The sequence below is a fragment of the Arctopsyche grandis genome, chromosome 3 (assembly GCF_051622035.1).
Source record: "Arctopsyche grandis isolate Sample6627 chromosome 3, ASM5162203v2, whole genome shotgun sequence".
Classification (NCBI taxonomy): domain Eukaryota; kingdom Metazoa; phylum Arthropoda; class Insecta; order Trichoptera; family Hydropsychidae; genus Arctopsyche; species Arctopsyche grandis.
Genome location: NC_135357.1, coordinates 14,493,135 through 14,513,522, shown reverse-complemented (window position 1 = coordinate 14,513,522; position 20,388 = coordinate 14,493,135). Strand labels below are relative to the sequence as shown.

Below are 20,388 nucleotides of genomic sequence, written 5' to 3'. Positions count from 1 at the left end.
TTTTCGTGACTAATTTTCGGGTGTGACCAGTTTTAGTGTGACGGGTGATTACTTGTGACCGATCTAGAGCGACCGGTTGTCCTGTGACTGGTTTACATGTGGCTATTAGTCCGTTTACCGCAATGGAGATCACCAGAGATCGCACCAGGTGGATTCTAATTCTTCTCATAATAATTATAAGACTTACTTTCATAATAGTCATAAAAACAAAATATTATTTTTTAAGACATTTCAAATGGGAAACCATTACATTCATTATCCATTTGAATTTTAAAATTAAAAAATAAGATCCTTGTGAGACATTTCATATGCTGTCCCTTACACTCCCATCCCGACTAAAAGCATTTCGCACGTACAATTTTCTGTTGTCTACACGAAATGCTATTGGTCGAAAGGTGGTGTAAGGAACAGCGTGTACGTTTTTCCTTCCTACAGCGGACCAACTATAAGCATCTTCGTTCTACAAATATAACTATGAAGTTGGTGGTTAATATACAGATCCTCATAAAGAGTATTCAATATTTATTTGCTAATAGATTTAGTCCACGCCTTACACAATAAGAATACTGGTGTAATAATAACGTTTGTGGGGACATGGCGTCATTTATTTTAGTTTGAACGACTATGGCGGCTTTGTGACGCGTTGTGGCCACGCATGCCAAATAAGAATCGTATCTGACAGGTGTCATCGTCGCCACTCGTCACCTCAAAGCGTGAGATGTCTAATGAAATAGGATTTGAGTCGTTCATGGGGGCGCAGCAGCCACACCCTCGACAAGATCCACTGCTGGATTTGATCACGGACATGCAAGGCTCCCGGTTCTCCAGCCCTGATCAGCCGATGCCAGCTCCTCAACTCGAGACCGATCCAGGAATGGGTATGGCTTATAACTTACTAATTTCCCACTTAATTAACTGGGACACACCAAACACATTCGAATAATTGCTTTTCTATTGAAAACTTTTAGGTTGCATGTCTTGATAAAGAAGACAATCATTTTGTGTTCTTTTTATATTAATAATTTCAGAAAATCAGAAAAATCGTAGCTTCTGGACAATTGAATATTACCAAAAATATTTCGACGTTAACACAGACGACGTCTTGCAAAGAATACTAACTTCTATCGTTCCGAATAGAGCCTCTCCGTCATATTTCGATCAGAACATCAGCGTTAAACCTGATCTATATGGTCCTTTCTGGGTGTCAACGACATTGGTAAATAAATTCACAAATTGATCACACAAAATTTTGTAAATTAAGTAACATGTTATATTAAACGGTTTAATATTTGATTATTAAAAATGCACAAAACTTTTTTCCAACAGATATTCGCCATAGCGATAAGTGGGAATATATCCAACTATTTGCAACACGCAAACACAGGTTATCATTGGAAGTATGACTTTCATCTAGTATCTTATGCAGCAACTGCCATATTTTGCTATACATGGATTGTGCCATTGGGATTATGGGGAGCTTTGAAATGGACAACACCGGAGAGTAGCATTGAAATGGCTGAAGAGGTAGTTATCTCGTGAAATAGAATGTTAAATAAAACATAGATTTTTCATATATATATTTATGTATGTGTTAAAATTTAGGGTCAATCAAATTCACCGAGCATGATGTCGCTTTTTTGCATTTATGGATATTCGCTGTCAATTTACATTCCTGTTTCAATACTATGGACGATTCAAGTTTCTTGGCTACAATGGTTACTCGTGTTGACAGCTGCATTGCTCTCTGGATTGGTGCTAGTCTATTTGCTGTTGCCAGCGTTGAAAAGATCCCAGCGATACATAATTTTGATTGCATGCATTTTAGGATTTCACTTTTTATTAGCTGCAGGATTTATGCTCTACTTCTTTCACGTTCCTAGTTCCAAATAAATGTATTATAGTATATTATTTTATTTATTGTAATCAAATTTGTATAATTTTTTTTTAAATATATGTATGTCATTCCGTGTCACTTATATTGAAGTTACGTATGCCTTTAAATTAACTTGAACTCATTTTTGGTATGAAAAGGTGATGTACATATGCATTGAAGTTATGACCATGATTAACTTATGATAAAATTATAATTGTGGTATAAAAAATCGCTTTACGGTCTATTATTGTATTCTCAAGTAAAATATAAATAACTGTTTAAATACAGTGCTGGAATTTGATATGTATGATACATATGTGCAAATATTCGAATTAAAATGAAAAAAAAAAATTGTATTTTAATTCTTTTGCGAGAATGTGACAATAGGTAAATGAAATAATCGTTTTTAATCTATTATTGAGAAGGATTTGAAAGTCTCTTCAAAAGCAGTGGGATCATCCGATATATCTAATATCGACAACTGATTATCTTCGGCGGAATCTCTCTTGAGTTTAGCTAATGCATCTCCTAATAAACGAAAAATTAAATATATAATCATTTAAGTAATATTATCAATTTTAAAATTAAATGATTCTTACTATGAATGTCTTGTAAATGTAGTTCATCTTCCAACTCATCACAAATGTGTACAAACATCTGACAGTGATCTTCATAATCATTGAGACAAGAGAAAAATTCGATGTCTTTTATATTGCAAAACGAGAGTACCATAATTCCAAGTCTCATTTTAGTTTTACAACTTTTTAACAAATCCACATCTTAAATAAATTAAGCGTGCTAATATTATATGTTCAATTCATAAGAAATATCATTTTAATAATTGATAATATAATTTTATACCTTGCATACATTGATAATGTTCATAATAAAGAGTTGCACATCGTTGTAAACAAGAACAAATACAACGATTTAGTCGTATAGAGCAGTTACATCTAAAAAAACAATAACGAAAATTAATTTATGAACCGTATGGATAAACTTGGTAGGAATCGCGTGTGGAATTGAGGGTTTGACTATTGCCAAGTAAAATGAGGGAACAGTCACTCATGTTTCTGAATACAGTTTATAATGAAAGTTGATGTATATAAATAAATATAAACATATGTACTTGTACTGGATATCACACTTTCTCCACATGAGATTACCGGCGTTGCAGTGCCCGATAAGTATCAACAAATTATGAGTGATGAAAAACAATGTCTCCATGTGTTCATCGCGAGTAAAATGAACAAACCAAACTTCAATAATATTGCACAATAGCTGAAGAAAACAAGTATCTGGAAATCATTAATTATACTTAGGGACTAGTGTGGTAATGTGATGTGCAAGTTGGAACGTTTCGAAGAATTTACCATCATTGTAAGTAGCAACACCTTCTCCATAGTTGGGTTTTATATTCCCTTTGTCAGATTTGTTGCAGAACAGTTCTAAAAAATCTTGATTTTTTACATGACCAAGAAGGGGTGAAATGTGTTTTATAATAATTATATGTGGTCTTAGCATGAAAATTTCTTTTACAACGTCGAACATTTTTTTATATATGGTGTTAAAATTGTCAGAATTTTTCACACACGATACCAAAACAGCACATACAGATGAAAACAATCCCGAATACAGATGAGAACAGTTCTAAAATGACAAAAAAATTATATAAAGTTTATCGCCTACATAAAAATTCCAAAATAAAATTAAATACATACGATTTTTCTAACTATTTTACAAATTTCTAAAATAATATCTAGGTAACTGTCGAGAATATTTTGTTTATTTTCATTGTACTTCATAGTTAATTTTAGGTCTCTTTGGCAGTTTTCAAAAAACAATGAATCTGATATTTCAATATTTTTTAAACCCAAAACGTAATGAGCCAAGGGCTTGATGTGTTCACATAGCACCGCTAATAGACCCATTATTCGCCTGGTTTCAACAGCTTGCTCATCATTAAACCAAACACTGAAAAATTTGGAAGTTATAGTTTTATTGATTTACTATATCTTAATTTAATTATTATAAAAACGATTACTTTTCATCTAAATGTTTCTTATCGGTAAATAAATCAGTATGAACATTTGTTGCATCTATATATTTTTCATCCATTTCTCTCAAAGTTTTTACAGAAACTTTGGTTAATAATTTTTCAAGTTGGTTGAAAGTCTTCAGTAAGAACTCCTTTGCAACTAATGCTATCTAAAATTATGGATATAATTTCAAAAAAGGAAAAAAATCAAGCATTAGAATAAAGTAACTGTGTTGTGTTTTTCATATGGTATCGTATTTCAAAGGGGTCTACACCACGGGATCGAATTAGAAATGCACGAAAAACCAAATATCGGAAGGCAAAGATCTTAAGTCGAAAGATCAAAAAAAAGGCTGCATGGTAAACGGTACATACTCACGTACATCCTCACTTAATTTGCGCGAGCAGGATACAACAGGAACAAAAGGAACAGGCTTTTCCTCCCGTATTAATGTGCGCGCGCAGAATACGGGAGGAAAAGCCTGTTCCTCTTGTTCCTGTTGTATCCTGCTCGCGCAAATTAAGTGAGTATGTACCGTTTACCATGCACCCTTTTTTTTTTTTGATCTTTCGACTTAAGATCTTTCGATTTTCGATCTTTGCCTTCCGATATTTGGTTTTTCGTGCATTTCTAATTCGATCCCGTGAGGTGCACCCATTTCAAAGATATGCTTTGCTGAAAAATTCAAAAATTTGTACGTACATACATTATTCTTGTTTATAAATATTTTGAAATTTGCTACTAAATAAAAGAAAAATTATGAATTTTGTGAAATATTTAAAAACCTTTAAAGCATGCTTAACGCTGTCATCAGAATGAAGTCCTTTGGTGGGGGTTTTCATTAATTCTGATAAGTCTTCATAAATATAATCAATTGTAATATCTTTCTGGTTCGGTTTTTTACTTTTTTTTAATATATTAGGTTCTGCAACGTCTCCCAAAATTGTTTCTCTTGCAGAAAAAAAACTCGAATGTACCATTAATTGTGAATTTTCATAAGAATTAAAAATTATTGGATTTTCCAGATTAGACTCATTAAATATACAGTTATCAATACGCTCTTTCAATGGATAACCTAAAATATATAATTTTAATTGGTTTTAATTAGAAAATTATAATTAACAATACGTCTGTACACACATACTTACACAATTGTGATGAGGGACATAGTTTTAATTTATGACTGATATGTGCCTGAGCTGAATTTTCTTTTGTAGAAACAAACTGTTTTGTAGTGTGTTCAGTTTTCGAAATTGACGAGTTGAATTTTTGACTTACTCTGAATAAAAAACCACATGTAAATTAACAAAGAATAATAGAAAATTGAAATTAATTATAGATTTTTTATTACCCAAACCATTTCGAGGTGTCTAGGGCAGATGAAGTTGGTTCGATGAATTTCATTCTACTAGACTCTAGTAATCTACACTTTTCTTTTAAGTTCACTATTTCTAATGCCTGGAATTAAATAAATATCCAAGCTAATTTATGTGAATATACAAACAAATTATTTAATTAAATAAAAATAAAATAACCTTGAATTCAGTTTGTGATTTGATATTGAACAATTCATCATTGGTTTGTTTTATTTTCTGAGAAAATTCCATTTGTGCCTTCTCGACATTTGAAATTTTTTCTTTTTTAGCTATAGATAATTGCGTCTGACAAGTTTTTAATTGCGTCCTAAGAATTGATATTTCACCATCTTTTGTTAAACTACTACTCTCTAATTCCATTTGCTTTAATTTTAAACTTTCATTTTCTTTTTTCATTGCTTGAAACTGTGAAAGTAATTGATTATCAGTGTTCGATAAAGATTTCTTGCTGAGAAAAGCTTGTATATCTGAAAAGACATAATATTTTTTTAATTACATCAATATTATATGACAAACTCTTTTTTATTAATATGTAAAATATTTACCACCCGAAACGGAATTATCAGTATTTGCATTTAAAGGAGCAAATATATTTTGATTTAAATTGTTTTTCAATATTGATGAATTAATAGGTTCATAGACGTTGCTTTTTTCAATATCATCGCAAGCTTGACTGGCCAACAAGAGAAATTCGCTATCGGTGTCTTCACCCCAACTATCACTTTTTGCTGAAATAAAAATGTTTTACAAAAATTAATTTAAAATTTAAAAATTAAAGTTCCTTTGGCTTCTACTTCTAGTATAATAGTATTTTTTTCCGTTGATATTTCAACGGGTGTTTTTTGAAATGATAAAAGATTATAAATTTTGTATAAAAATAGATTTATATCATCATCATCATCATCTACAGCCGCTCGCCATCCACTGCTGGATGAAGGCCTCTCCAACACGCTTCCACTAGTTTCTATCTATTATATCACAATATATCTATAGATAGATAAAGTAAAAATGGAACGTTATTTTGAAATGTTGCCAGTGTGCGCCAATAGAATGGAAAACCACGAAAAAAATTTAATTTATAGCCCAATTCAGTCAAATCGTGAACAGTAGTATGGTCAGGGTTGCACTTTGTCTGATGGCAAGTGTACTCTGTAGGCCCCTTTAAATATTAAACATTGTTTAGTCACTTGATTTACACATTTTACAACACAAAAAAAGCTTTAAAAATATATGCTCTGAGGAATTGGCAAATTTTAGAACTTTTCCAGAGAAGGTATGTTTGAAAATGAAGCGTTGTTAGGTGTGTATTATTATTCAAATTATTGATTGATTAAAGAGATTGTCGACCCCACTTTGCAAAAGGTGTAAAATTTGTTAAACTTAGCCATTGTATGTACATATGTATTAAAAATTCTAGCAGTTTAATAGTTTACGATTTAGTTATATGACTTCATGAGAAAACATATATGTAACCTTTAGAAAATCATATGCACAATATTAGTTACTCAAGCTGAACCTGAACCAGTATAACGCAATATTTTGTTTTGACAAAGATGAACAAGTGATAAAAAAAAATGTAAATTCTTATTTTGTAATGCGTTCAAATGGTAGAAGTCAATTCTGAAATCACCAGAGTAACTCGAGTTCTTGGCATTGGTACTTGGTGTAACTGATGGTTCAATGAGAGGAGGCGCTAATGTTGCCTTGGAGTAAATTGCCATCCGAGATGGAGTAAGCGGATGCAGCTGAAGGCGAAGTCGTTTTCCAGGAGTTCCATTGTCATCAGCAGCTCGCTTTCCAGTCGCCATCCCGAGCCTTTGGCCCGACAGTTTGAGAGTCAAAAAAGCCACACCCGCTGTCAACTGACAGATGTCACACTGACTATTTGAAAGCCCGCGTAACAAGGGTTTCGCAAACACACTTCTTCATTATTTTACCACCTTATGAATATTTAAAATGTGGATTTAAATTTTAATACACTTGAAGAATCTATTTGAAATATAAACAGATCTTTATTTGATTTAGTCAATTATATTCACATACAGCTAGGTAGTTTTTAACATGGAAATAATCATATGATTTTTAAGAAAAATCAAGTTTTTGACGTTTGACGTTGCTTGTGCTTCAATAAGCCTCTTATAACAGATTCTCGCTTCGGAAGATGAGCCACAATATCATCGTTCAAGCCCATCATTTCATTTCCGATCGTTTGGTATATATTTTCAGGGTAAACGGACTACTAGTCATATGTGAACCAGTCACAGGACAACCGGTCACACGAGATCACCCGTCACACTAAAACTGGTCACACCCTTAAACTGGTCACATCCAAAAAATGGTCATGAAAAAACTGGTCACGCCCAAAAATTAAAAATTGGTCGAATTTTTGGGTGTGACCAGTTTTTTTGTGACTAATTGTCGGGTGTGGCCAGTTGTAGTGTGACGGGTGATCACGTGTGACCGATCTGGAGTGACCGGTTGTCCTGTGACCGGTTCACATTTGACTAGTAATCACCGAACCCATTTTCAGAACGCTTAAATTAAAAATTAAAAATTGGTCAAATTTTTGGGTATTATCAGTTTTTTCGTGACCAATTTTCGGGTGTGATCAGTTTTCTCGGAACCAGTTTTAGGGTGTGACCAGTTTTCTCGTGACCAATTTTAGTCACACTAAAACTGATCCCGTCACAATAGATGTCACTAAAAAAGGCGCTGGTCCGATTTGGGAACGAGAGGATGGAGTGCAGGCTTTGTCTTGGACCAGCTCCGGCCGAGTCTTCCGTCTCCATATTCGGCGATCGTCATCCAGAGCGTCTGGAGCAACGCATTCGGACTTGCTGTCAAATTTATGTCAGTTGCTGGTTACAGGCTACAATTATTGTGGACCCAATTGGTTAACTCTTCTCTTAATCCTACTTTTTCACCTGCAGGTTAAAAGAGGCGATGGGTTGCCGGAGACAGTGTGTCTTTCGTGTAATGGTGCTTACGGACTAAACCAACGACGATTTTGGGCCAACTTTTTAACCAGCAGTAGCGTACAAAATATCGAAATAAAAATTAAATTTTAAAATTGAAATTAAATATCAAAATTAAAACTATTATTATTATATTAAAATTAAATTCAAGTATCAAAATAAAATTATAATCATTATATTAAAATTAAAATTAAATATTGAAAGTTAAAACAGAACATGCACAATTTAAATAAATTTTCGAGATTCACCTAAAATTAGATCATCAACAATCACATACAGGTAATCCTCGACTTTTGTTTGTCGAAGATGTTTTGACTTACGAAGATAAGGCCTGTGGGACGTTCGTTGGCTTGGTGCGTACGCACCATAAGACCAATCTGGAATCGTTGATCAGCTTTCGAAAGGCTTGTTTTCGAAGTAACGAAACGTCTCAACTGAGGTTAGATGACTGCTTGAAGATCAAGACTGAAGAAGTTTTGTTGGAAGATATAATATGGGACGATGAGCCTTCACTACCAACCAATCACCCAAAGAGTAGTGAAATTTGTTCAAAGCCATTGCCCAGTGAATCTGACGTTGTTTTACGTAGTAGAGAAAAGCCATACATATGTGACAATTGTTTAAAATCATTTCGTAGTAAATATTTTCTTATGATACATTTAAGATCTCACACGGGGGAAAAGCCTTACAAGTGTGAGATTTGCTTAAAATCATATTATCGTAAATCTAACCTCGAATCACATAAAAAATTACATACTGGGATAAAACCACACAAATGTGACATTTTTTTTAAATCATTTAGTAGTAAATCTAATCTTGTAATACATTTAAGATCTCACACGGGGGAAAAGCCTTACAAGTGTGAAATTTGTTCAAAATCATTTAGTCATCGTCCCTTTATTGTGATCCACACAAATGTGAAGTTTGTTTAAAATCATTTAGTCATCGTCCCTCTCTTGTGATACATTTAAGATCTCACACGGGGAAAAGCCTTACAAGTGTGAAATTTGTTTAAAATCATTTACTCAAAAATCAAACCTCAGGTTACATGTATCTAAAATTGCATACTGGGACAAAATCACACAAATGTGACATTTGCTTAAAATCATTCACCCAAAAATCGTCCCTCACGAAACATATAAAATCTCATTCTAGGAAATAGTCTTATTAATGAGAAACACGTTTAATATATTTTTTTGTTAAATATCACATTGTGGATATCCGGACACATACCCCCGGCCAATAACCCCCTGTGCGAATAAAACTCACGAAACATATAATATCTCATTCTAAGAACTAGTCTTATGAATGTGATAACTTTTTGATAAATATCACATTGTGAGGCATTTAAATTCCCACACCGTACAAGTGTGATATTTGTTTGAAATCGTTTTCTAATACAAACCACCTTGTAAGTCACTTGATATCTCACACTAGGGGATCTGAACCGTTATTTTTTTCGTTTTAGTTCGCTAAAAACAATATATATAATATATCGGTTCAGTTCCGGTTTGTCAGTTTTCTTGTATTTGAATATTAGCAAGTTAATGTACATAAATACACCCACACCGTCTATACCTTTCTATATACGGCTTTTCGCTATAGCTTATTGTGATCGTAAACGTAATTAAAATATCAAAGGAGAATATTTCTTAGAATGTGCAGCTTGCCGCCAGTGCACTGCGAAATAGAGGACGGATTCTGATGCAGCTAAAATGCATCAGAATCCGTCAACAAATTTATGGATTTGTTGACGGATTTGTTGTTTGTTTTAATTGTATGAAACAAAAGACAATACAATTAAAAAATATTTTGTGTTTTCCTGGATGAGCTCGGAAAAAGTACCAAAATGGCTAGCTAGATATTGAAAAAAAAACAGCAACGATACAAATAATATTATACAAATAATATATATTTGTTTCATTAAAAAATACATAAAAAAAAGAATTACAATCTCCAAATTGGAATGGAAAAATAGTTGTAGAAAAATGGGTAGTTAAACAATATAAACATTTATATCGAATGTGTGAGTATATTTTCTCAATAACAAGGCATGATGGAGATTCAATGAACTGATGAAAGAAATATACTTTCTATAGATGTAGTTGAAGGTATACTACAGTGCATTGAAAACTATGTATGATTTCAAATGTATGTATGTACCTAATCTAATAAAAAATATACAAATTGTTTTCTTCCTGTTTATATTTGACTGTTCTGTTGATTTTATTTTCTTATCCTATGTACACAGTGGCGGACTGGCCATACAAGCGAACATGCCCGATGGCATGTGGGCCCCACTATCTGTTAGAAAATATGGGCCCTCAGTAAAATTAAATAACTTTTTAACTATTTCACGTGTGTAAAAATGTATAGGATATTGCAACTTTAGGACCTAAAGTTTGGGTATTTCAACAAAACAAATTTCTTACGATATACACAAATAACTAATACCTGCTTTAACAGCCCAAGGATCGGTTAACTTTTTTATTAGGCTTGAAATGTAAGTTTCAACATTTGCGTGGGCCCTTTTGCCGGGCCTATTCCAACCTCAAGATTATGTATATACCAATACCTATGTAACAACTAACTACTGAAATAAAAATGGGAATAAACAAATTTTCTTAAAACAATTTTGATAGGATGATTCATCATCAACCAGCGATTTAAATTTACTTCATACTTTCAAAATAACATTTGATTATACTTCGATGATATAGTAAGATTTAAATACACAATTTTAAACAGTTTCCGAATATAAAATCTATTCCTAATCTAGACACATCCATGTAAATAAAAATATAGGATAGGGGCCCCCTCCCCAAAATCCTGATTTTCGATTAACATTAATTGAAAATATTATGCATTTTTTTCAGGGACGTAATTTGGGGGGGCCATAGGGGGGCACTCGCCTAAATTAAGGAATAGTGTGAATTTAGAAAATATTATGAATTTAATGATTAATGAGATACTATGGATCTATGAATGCTACGTGTATTTCTTATGTATGTTACTTTTGGGTAACTAATAAAATAATCGCTGCTATGTGCTTTGAAAAAAAACAAAACAAAACTTTATCTAATGTTATTACGTACATATGTACGTAGATAAAGTGACAAGACAGTCGGTAGAAATTAAGTTAATTGATAGTTTCTTGGAGAATCAGTTTGATGGTCGATTAATGTTGACTATGTAAAGATTTGTGGAAAAAAATTTTCGCCTGCGGCGCTTTTTTTTCTTTTTACATAATATTTTTTTGTAATTACTTTTTCAAAAATAAGCTTATTTTTTTCATATTTTATAACTCAATAAGGTAAAGAATATTTTCCATTTTTATTCCGATATAAAAAAGATTTTTTGAAAAAAAATTCTATTTGACTAATCTTTGCCTGCCCTGCCCCCCAAAGAAAAAGCTGAAATGACGTCCCTGATTGTTTTCTACCGAAAGTAAAAGCCGCTTTTATGCCGCATTCTTTTATGATGCATTATATTTACCTAGGACAAGGGTTAAAACGAAATATACAATATAATTTATGGATCTATTTTGCTTTTGCCATTTTTCTTGTACCTAAATTTGTTTATTTCCAATTTTGAAAAAAAAAAAAAATTTCCCTTGATTTTTAGCGTGATGGAAAGAAGAAAATTTTGTTATATTGGGGGGGGGGGGGGACAAATTATTTTAACCCTGGGTGGGGCCCCCTTTGACTCCTGGCATGCACTGATTTCAGTCCCAGTCCGCCACTGTATGTACATATATATAAAATTGAATGTCCATGTGTGTTTCTCGAATAGGCTACTAAACCACTGAACCGATTACGATGTAACTTTCAGGATTTGTTGTATGCATGTACAGGAAGATTACTGTGACAAATAAAACGGGAAAAAACCTCTTAATAATAATAATATTGGTAGTTACTATTTTACTCTACGCGAAAGTAAAGATATCCTGCCTTCAACGCATCATGCCGCGAGTGTGACAATAATCGCGCCACGCCTACCTCGCACTCGAATGTACTGACCATTCAGGGCTGTACCACAAACACACAGCGGATGGCCCACGTCAACAAATATATCAACAACTATACCTAGATATAAAATTGAATGTCTGTGGAATGGGAACGGGAATTGCACGCGTTATTGTGGCATTGCAACGCATGCCGGGTTCAGCTAGTTTAATATAAATTAAAAATGTATGACGTAGAAGCTACATACATGGTAGCCCAAGCAGGACAAAATCTCAGGGAGAGGAAAAAACAAAGTGGTCTAAGAATATTGTTGATTTTGTTATATGGTAGGGTCCCGGTTTGACTTGGAAGAAATCTGGCAACCCTAAATATATGGCGTCACCTAGTGTGGTCTAAGCTTTTGTAAAACATGGATGCAGCATTTCCAATATTTTTTGTAGCAACATATACTAGACTTTTCAACAAGTGTCTTTAGGGTTGCCAAGATTGTGCCGATGCTGACCTGGAGAATTATTTTTTTTGTGGATAGGGGGCGTTAATATAAAAAAAATCTTAGAAATACAGAAGAATTAAAAAATAAAATAATAATGTCTTACAAAACTTTATTTTTTTTCATTTTGCGCTTATTTAACTAGCGACTTCTGTTCTGGGTCTTTTAAATATGTGTAAAAATTTTCGCAATCCATATCAAACCTAACCCTGTGCCAGTTCGGACGTAACTAAATTTAAACGCATTCTATTTCTTTCATTCCTCCAAATGGATTCCATTATAGAAAAAATTCGTCCAACAGATGCATTGCTGATTAGGATGAACAAAACTTTACTACTCTTTTAAAAACGATAGCTAATTACACCGAGCAATAAAAAAAATCGCGTTTTTGAGTTACCAGAGCGGAGACTAATCAATCTTTACTAAGATTGGCCCACTGAATTTGAATATGATAATGATTTTTGTTGGTTCGCGATCGTTTGTACGTAAAACAGGATTTAGTGTTTACTTGAGATTTCTCATGAATTACATTTTTTTTAAAGTTCTCTCCAGTCTTGTATCTCTTCAACCCGAGAAGAATTATACAATTTTTTTTTTAGTTTTCTGTACGGAAATTTTTCTGTGCAATAGGAGATCCGCGCGAGCGATTTTCGTAGCGACAGTTATCTTGGTAGCGATTCTCATTTGGGACGTAACCAGTTCACTTGATTCAATTTAAAATCGACTTGCTGTCTCAGATTATACAAATCAGTGTGACAAAACCACAAAAAAGAGGTATGTAAAAATAGCTACTACTCAATACTGAAGCTGCAAAAATAATATGGCTGAACATATATGCATTTCCAAAAAAAAGGTTTTTCATACAATACTTATACGTAATAGGAAAATGTGCACAAGAGATATAAAAAATAATCAGTGAACAATTTTTTTAAAATATTTATTTTATAAAAATATTTATAATATTAAGTTTTCGTGGATTCAAATGTCATTAACGTCTAGATCTTTTAGCTTGCATTTTATCATTTTGAGAGAACTTCCTCTTTTGGCCAGCCTGACTGCCGTTTTTTCCAAAATTTTTATTCCCTTTATAGACATTACTGCCAGAGTTTTTATCAAACTTTTTACTACTGTTTGTATTAACTTTTTTGTTGAAACCTTTGACCCATCTGTCCCTCTTTGTTTCCCAGTTCAATTGCTTCATATGTGCATTGTCAGTGTTTGCTAAAGCGTGACTTGTACCCTGGCCTTTAACTGTACCAGTTTCTTCTAAAAGAGTCGCAAATTCTTCAGCAGATGCAAACATAGATTCAATCCCTACAATCAAACGAGTTTGTTAAGATTTAACTTCATATAGTTACATTTAATTCAAATTGAAGGCAGAAAAATAAATTAAAACGATACGTTACCTCCCTTTTTGCCTTTCTTTTTCATTCCAGATACATCAGGCACGTCAAATGTATTACCATCTTCATCATCAGAGAAATCAAGATCAGATTCATTTTCTACATAAAAAAATAATCACGATGAAAAAATGAACACGAAAACGTGTTTTTATAAATAGTTTCGTATTCATCTTACCTGAATCAACTTCTTTTCCTTTTTTGCTTTTAGTTGCCTTTTTATTCATGCCATCATCAGAGAATCCAAGATCAGAATCATTATCTACAAATCATCATCAGAAATATATTATTCCAAAAAGAGATATATTATTATATAACATATTTTGTAAATCAATCATAAGACGCATTTTTTTTTTAATTTTATGGTTTATATTAATTTGAGGTATATCTTATAATCGATGGGAGTCTCAAAATCGCGTTCAAAAATTGTTGTCATTAACATTGAGTATGAATAAAATTGCAAGTGCCACTTCAAGTCTTCAAGAAGATTTTATAATGATGCTGCATTGAACCTAAAGCTTATTATTTATACAAAATACTGATATGCAATTAAGAAAAATCGGAAATTGAGTATGAAGATTTTTCAAATTCTTATGATGATGTGGATAAAAGCACGCAAATACCTACCGCTCTGTATAATAAATTTGTCTTATAAAATAGGGTGGCGTCGTATAAGTGAGGTAATACTTTATGTTATATATGGCGATAAAGTTAATTTTACATACCAGCATCACTTAATGGGCCATTTTCATCTTCGTCTCCAGCATCATCAAGACCATCACTATCATCTTCGGATACACTCCAATCTGCATCTATTTCACCAGCTGGTTCATCTTCATCTTCATCTTCGCTTTCTACTTCTTTATTTTTCCGCCTCTTTGATTCATCACCTTTGATTTTAGAGTAATCTAACATTTCTTTCATGTAATCCAATTCACCTTCATTTTCATTTTGAGAGTCATCAGAATCTAAGACGAATAAAACCAAATGATTTCAAACAAATTTTACAATATATAGTGAATAATAATGTATATATTATACCATCTTTATCTTTCTTTTTTCCCGTTAGTCCATCAAGGTACTGATCAAAATCATCACTATTGACAGAATCTGCATCAGATTCAGCTTCAGAATCGTCTTCAGTTGGTTTTCGCAATTGAAGATAACTTGAAAATAATTAATGTTTAAAAAAAGCTTAATCTCAAATGAATGGTGAAAAATAAAATTTTTCTTATACTCACTCATAAAGAAATTTTTCATCAACAGGAATATGCTCAGAATTTTCATTTAAATAGGCTGCTGAATTTACAGCCAAACTTCTGAGGCCACCAGCTAAATAATTTTTTCTTTGTGCGAATTTAGGATGAGAACCTTTTATGGTTTTAATTTTTTGTACACCATCAGCCGTATCTGTTGTACTAACAACGTCCTTTTTAGGATTCTTGAATGCGAAACGGTCAAGGAATCTAGCAATAGAAAAATCTATGAGAGGGTCGCCATTATATTGAATAAATGCACCTGTAACAAAAAAGATTTATTTGAAATTTACATATTAAATTTTCTAACATTTATTTTAAAGGGGTTAAAAAATACGCTTACGATTCATTATTTTTCCAGCAAACAGTCTAACAGTTGGATGATAATGTTCTGAAAGCTGAAGAAGTTCACACATTACAGAATACTCAGCTCCACAATATGCAGGATTTCGGTTGAGTGGATTATATTCTTTGATCACCTAAAAGTTGACGAATACATTAAATAATGTAATGCTTTTGTAAAAATTTAATTTTTGAAAACAAATTTTCTACCTTATCCAAATTTTTAGTCTTTTTAAGGAGAATTTTTAGCTTCTTTTCTTTCTCAGTATCGTCTTCTTTATCTAAATTATCAGGCGAGGGTTCATCATCTTTTTTGATTTCAGATTCTGTTTTCACATTTGGGATGTGAATCCAACCCTGAGATGAAGACTTTTTATTTTTAACAAGTTTTCCAATTTTTCGTTTATGTTCTTCCTCATCTTCTTCCAGCGGTATGTCATGATATATCTCATCATCGTCTTCTTCTTCGAAATTCACAATAATTGTATTATTTATTATTTCTAACAACATAAAGTATAAAAACAAAAAATCTTACCGTTCAATAAATCCATTTTATCTCCGATCCACAATGTTTTTTTTTCGGTATTATTGATGTTCAATCCTAAGATTGCTTTCTTTTCGTTGGAAAGTTTGGTTTTCTTTTTCTTTTTACTTTTATTATCTTCATTAAGATTTTCATTTGAATTTTGAGTATCCTCGTTGGCATTTTTAATATCACCTTCATTACAATTATTTCCTAACTCGGCAACACTGTCAGGTGACTATAATTAAATTAAATATTATTGAATAAATCTTCAAAATATATCTTATAGATGAATGTATTTTCAATAGTTACAATTTTCACTTCATCCTTCTCGATCCATTGCATTGGCAATTTTTTACTTCTCGCCAACCTGGCAATAAGCAACAGAAATGAGCATGCTCTTGGAGCATCAGCCATGCTAGCTAATTGCAACAATCGTTTTAAGAATGCCAGAACTCTTGACTGGCATTTATCAGCCTTAATTGATCTATATACAAGATTCATCATCAAAGCCGGAAGTGTTGTTGTGAGTGTTTCTGGATCAGCAAGTTTCTTGTAAAGGGCACAATAGTATCTAAAATTTTTAATCGATAGCAATACATATATAGAATAGTAAATATATGTACATGTATAATAAAATAAAAGTAAAAATAAACACCTATCACTAAGTTGAGTTGCTAAAGGAGATATCTGGAATAACAATGCCAGTGCATGAAGAGAAATATTATAGCGAGCGAGATGAACAAGTCGATGCAAAGCATCAGCTTGGGTTTGTATTTCTTCTAATTTTTGTTGACCAAGAAAAGGCTGACACCGCTTAACACCGGTCAATATAGCACTCATCAAACGAGAATCAATATCACCCTATAAACAAGTAAACATTAAATAATACAACAACAAAAATTCATAAGTATATATGTACAAAAGTTTACCTTCTTTATAGATGCTTTAAAAAATGAAAAGTACACACGGACGAGATTTTCAGCAACTTTGTTATCATCTTTTGATAGGAAAAATTGGTTCAAAAAGCATACACCATAATACTGGGCTTTTGGTGATATGTTAGGTCTAAAAATTTCAATCGTATTTAGTTAGAAATTCAAAAGCAGTCAAACGATCACAATCGCAAAATAAATAAATATGTACCTAAATAACATTTTTTCAATTTCATCTAATACTACTTTTTTCATATTTGGGTGATTGTAAAGAACTTGACAAAGATGATAAATAACTTTCGAGGCTACTTTTTGTGAAGGGTCACCTAATTTATTTATAATATTTGACAGAAGAACCTGAAAAATATAAATGCATTGATAGTAATTTGTTAAAAAAACGTTCACCAAATTAGTAGAAAAAATTACTTTTTCTTGTTCAGGATTGTGCATTAATAACGTTGACATTGCACTGATGGCTTTCTCTTTATGTACTTCTATAGTATCGTGAGCGAAAGCGTTCAAGCATTTTATAAATTCTAAAAACAGAATATTCAATTTCAATTCAAAAATCAGAAAAAGATTTAAACAATTGGTTGAAAAAATAAGTCAGTATTAATACCTCCATATATTTCTTTAAGTTGGTCTTCAAATATCCAATTAGTCAGTATCTTTCTTCTGTGATCTCGATTTCCAGAACTCATTTTTTCGAGTTCGCTCAAAGCCCTGCTTTCGAATGGCCGAAGTTTTGCTTCAGGCAATAATAAATCAGAAATGAAAAGTTCTGATAATGTTTCTGAAAATTGATTGAAAACAAAATATAAAAATAAGTACATCAAAATATTATAGGAAATACAACAAATATTATATTATTTATTTATGCTTACCAATAACAGTTAAACTGTCTTTCTTTTTAGCAGGTTTTACCATTGATACCAGATTTCTAAGAGCATTCAAGTGAAAAGTAGGGTTATCCTGAAATAGACATACATATAACGTTAATAAATAATTAATAATTTAATAAGATATTAAATGAGCAAAAAGTACTTGAATCAAAACAGTGGCAGCGGCTACTCGATCAGCCATAGCACCTTTAGATAGTAGGGAACGAGCCCACTTTTGATCCGAAGACCCACCGCGATTCATCTCTGGAAGAATACAGAATAATTATTTACTTTACAAAAATTGCTATAAGCCTAGTTATTGATTATTACATTAAACTCACTAGTTTCGTATGCTAAAGATTCGCCATGAAGAATGCCAGTCGCTTCTTTTTTCAATGTGTTTATTTGTTCAAAATCCAAAGACTTAACATCGATTGGTTCTTCCGGCAGCTGAAATAAATGTACACGCATATAATAAATCGAAATCAAAATACGAATAGAATTAAGCACATCAAATGAGTGGCTCACATTTTGATGCCATTTGATTGTATCGGAGATCTCGAACTCGTCTTCATATTGGTTATCCGCTATCTTGGAAATGAGTTGGGTATCGTTACGGTTTCCATTCTCTTGATACGCCTCGTCCTGTTCAATATTCTCCTCGAACTTAATATGCTTCATATTAAAATGTATGTTTGACTGATAAAGTTAACCCCATCAGTCCACAATCCACATGAGCTTCAACACGTGTTGGCCATAACGTGTAGTTTTTTTTATACTTGTATTTGACATTACTCCAATTATAATGAATTAGGTGACCATTAATTTTAAATTTAAAACCAGAAAACTTAAAATAGCTCGACCTGCAGGAGTAACACGTTACTCACGTAAAAATTGAAAAGTAAGTTGAATTTTATTTGAGTAGATTAGCATATGTAAGTTCACAGTGGCGCATCATGCTGCATGCATGTACGAGGCTCGAAATTCGGGGGTCCCCAGCCAGCAAAAACTTGAATAACAGAATTTAGAATCTAATAAAAGTTATTTTCATTTTGAAAATGTATGAAAATAGAATTTTAAATTAGGCATATTTGATATTCTTTCTATTTTTTATTTATTTATTTCTATTCTTTTTATTTACCTGTGAGTATTTAATTGAGTTCGGTGATTATTCCACACAAATCGATCTCGCAAATGTCACTAAAATCTCGATCACGGAACATCTGGCACGCAATAATGAAACGGAAGTATGTATATATTTTATGGGGTAATTGGACTATTCGTTACATTGGGGTGGTCACAAAGACAATTTTTGCCATGAAAATCGCGAATACACAATATTTGGCACTCAAGTTCTCGTTACTATGATATTTATCGTTAGTATGATGGACTTTTCGGCTGCCAGATGTTCCGTTATAGAGATTTTAGTGACTTTATGACGAATAATTTGTGACCAGTAATCACCGAACCATTTTATGGATATAAAAAAATAGATATTAAAATTATCAGAAATTCAAAAAATGTGGGAGATTGCGTGTTAAAACTGACGAATGAACAAACAGACAAATGAATGGATTCCATCCCCGCAGGCGAGCGTGCGGGGATGGAATGAGAGAGCGATATGAATTGACTGCTATTGCTATGCATGCTAAAACCGTAGCAACAGCAGCCTAATGTGTGTATCAATTTCTTTCCAAAACCACCCGTTGACATATCAACGGGCACAACACTGTTATATATTAATAATATTGATTTAAGACACATTTTGATAAATTAATATTGTGTGATTTTGTAGTCCTAAACTATATTGGTTAATAAATTTCACGATTTATCAGACCAATGTCGAAATAAATCAATACTATACGATAAAATTTCACATTATTTCAATTGAATATTTTTAATTCAAGTGGCCAACGACTTTTGCATAGCCAACAAGTGTAGTTTTCCCACTTTTACCTACTGGCTATGTCCACACTACCGATATCTACACCCGATATTTGCGAATTTTTCCATAACCAGTTCCTAAATAGCAACTACAGGTTGCAATTTGGGAACTGGATATGGAAATTCGAGAATATTGAGTGTAGATATCGGTAGTGTAGACGTAGCCAATAGCAAAAGAATTTTTTTAAAGGGGAAGTCAGAAACTTCCAACTCCCCCTCCCTGACTATAATAAATATTTTTACAAAATAATACAATTTATATGGCATTATTATCATGAACATGACTAAAAAGCTAAATCAAATGTGGCTGACATTTATTATCGCTCGATGTAGATATGGAAAGGATAACAAGTCGTTTTATCAGCGCTGTTGGTCAAACCAATGACTAA

The 20,388-nt window shown here is 32.5% G+C and overlaps 3 protein-coding genes across 5 annotated transcripts; 1 reads left to right on the top strand and 2 right to left on the bottom strand.

Annotated features, from left to right (window-relative positions):
• Positions 1 to 611: 611 nt before the first annotated feature.
• Positions 612 to 2,207, top strand: LOC143909049 (protein YIPF1). Its single transcript, XM_077426940.1, has 4 exons — positions 612 to 878; positions 1,029 to 1,216; positions 1,327 to 1,524; positions 1,603 to 2,207. Exons 1-4 carry the CDS (start codon positions 719 to 721, stop codon positions 1,888 to 1,890), a joined length of 834 nt encoding a protein of 277 aa, XP_077283066.1. The 5' UTR covers positions 612 to 718; the 3' UTR covers positions 1,891 to 2,207.
• On the bottom strand, positions 1,920 to 7,393 carry mus304 (mutagen-sensitive 304). 2 transcript variants are annotated; one of them, XM_077426938.1, is made up of 14 exons: positions 7,328 to 7,393; positions 6,919 to 7,228; positions 5,834 to 6,016; positions 5,448 to 5,755; positions 5,264 to 5,370; positions 5,061 to 5,191; positions 4,698 to 4,987; positions 3,918 to 4,081; positions 3,595 to 3,847; positions 3,247 to 3,523; positions 3,003 to 3,171; positions 2,735 to 2,826; positions 2,473 to 2,652; positions 1,920 to 2,401 (listed from the first exon to the last, which is right to left on the bottom strand). In XM_077426938.1, exons 2-14 carry the CDS (start codon positions 7,094 to 7,096, stop codon positions 2,280 to 2,282), a joined length of 2,454 nt encoding a protein of 817 aa, XP_077283064.1. In that variant the 5' UTR covers positions 7,097 to 7,228; positions 7,328 to 7,393; the 3' UTR covers positions 1,920 to 2,279. The 2 variants fall into 2 exon arrangements, with proteins under 2 accessions (XP_077283064.1, XP_077283063.1); XM_077426937.1 differs by having other exon boundaries at positions 6,919 to 7,393.
• Positions 7,394 to 13,649: 6,256 nt separating this feature from the next.
• Noc1 (Nucleolar complex protein 1) lies at positions 13,650 to 19,003 on the bottom strand. 2 transcript variants are annotated; one of them, XM_077428140.1, is made up of 19 exons: positions 18,584 to 19,003; positions 18,397 to 18,505; positions 18,219 to 18,319; positions 18,059 to 18,146; positions 17,794 to 17,967; positions 17,601 to 17,710; positions 17,386 to 17,531; positions 17,172 to 17,307; positions 16,898 to 17,103; positions 16,552 to 16,813; positions 16,252 to 16,477; positions 15,927 to 16,180; positions 15,718 to 15,853; positions 15,360 to 15,636; positions 15,160 to 15,284; positions 14,844 to 15,086; positions 14,297 to 14,380; positions 14,125 to 14,220; positions 13,650 to 14,032 (listed from the first exon to the last, which is right to left on the bottom strand). In XM_077428140.1, exons 1-19 carry the CDS (start codon positions 18,734 to 18,736, stop codon positions 13,707 to 13,709), a joined length of 3,252 nt encoding a protein of 1,083 aa, XP_077284266.1. In that variant the 5' UTR covers positions 18,737 to 19,003; the 3' UTR covers positions 13,650 to 13,706. The 2 variants fall into 2 exon arrangements, with proteins under 2 accessions (XP_077284266.1, XP_077284267.1); XM_077428141.1 differs by having other exon boundaries at positions 15,927 to 16,177.
• Between the last annotated feature and the right edge of the window lie 1,385 nt (positions 19,004 to 20,388).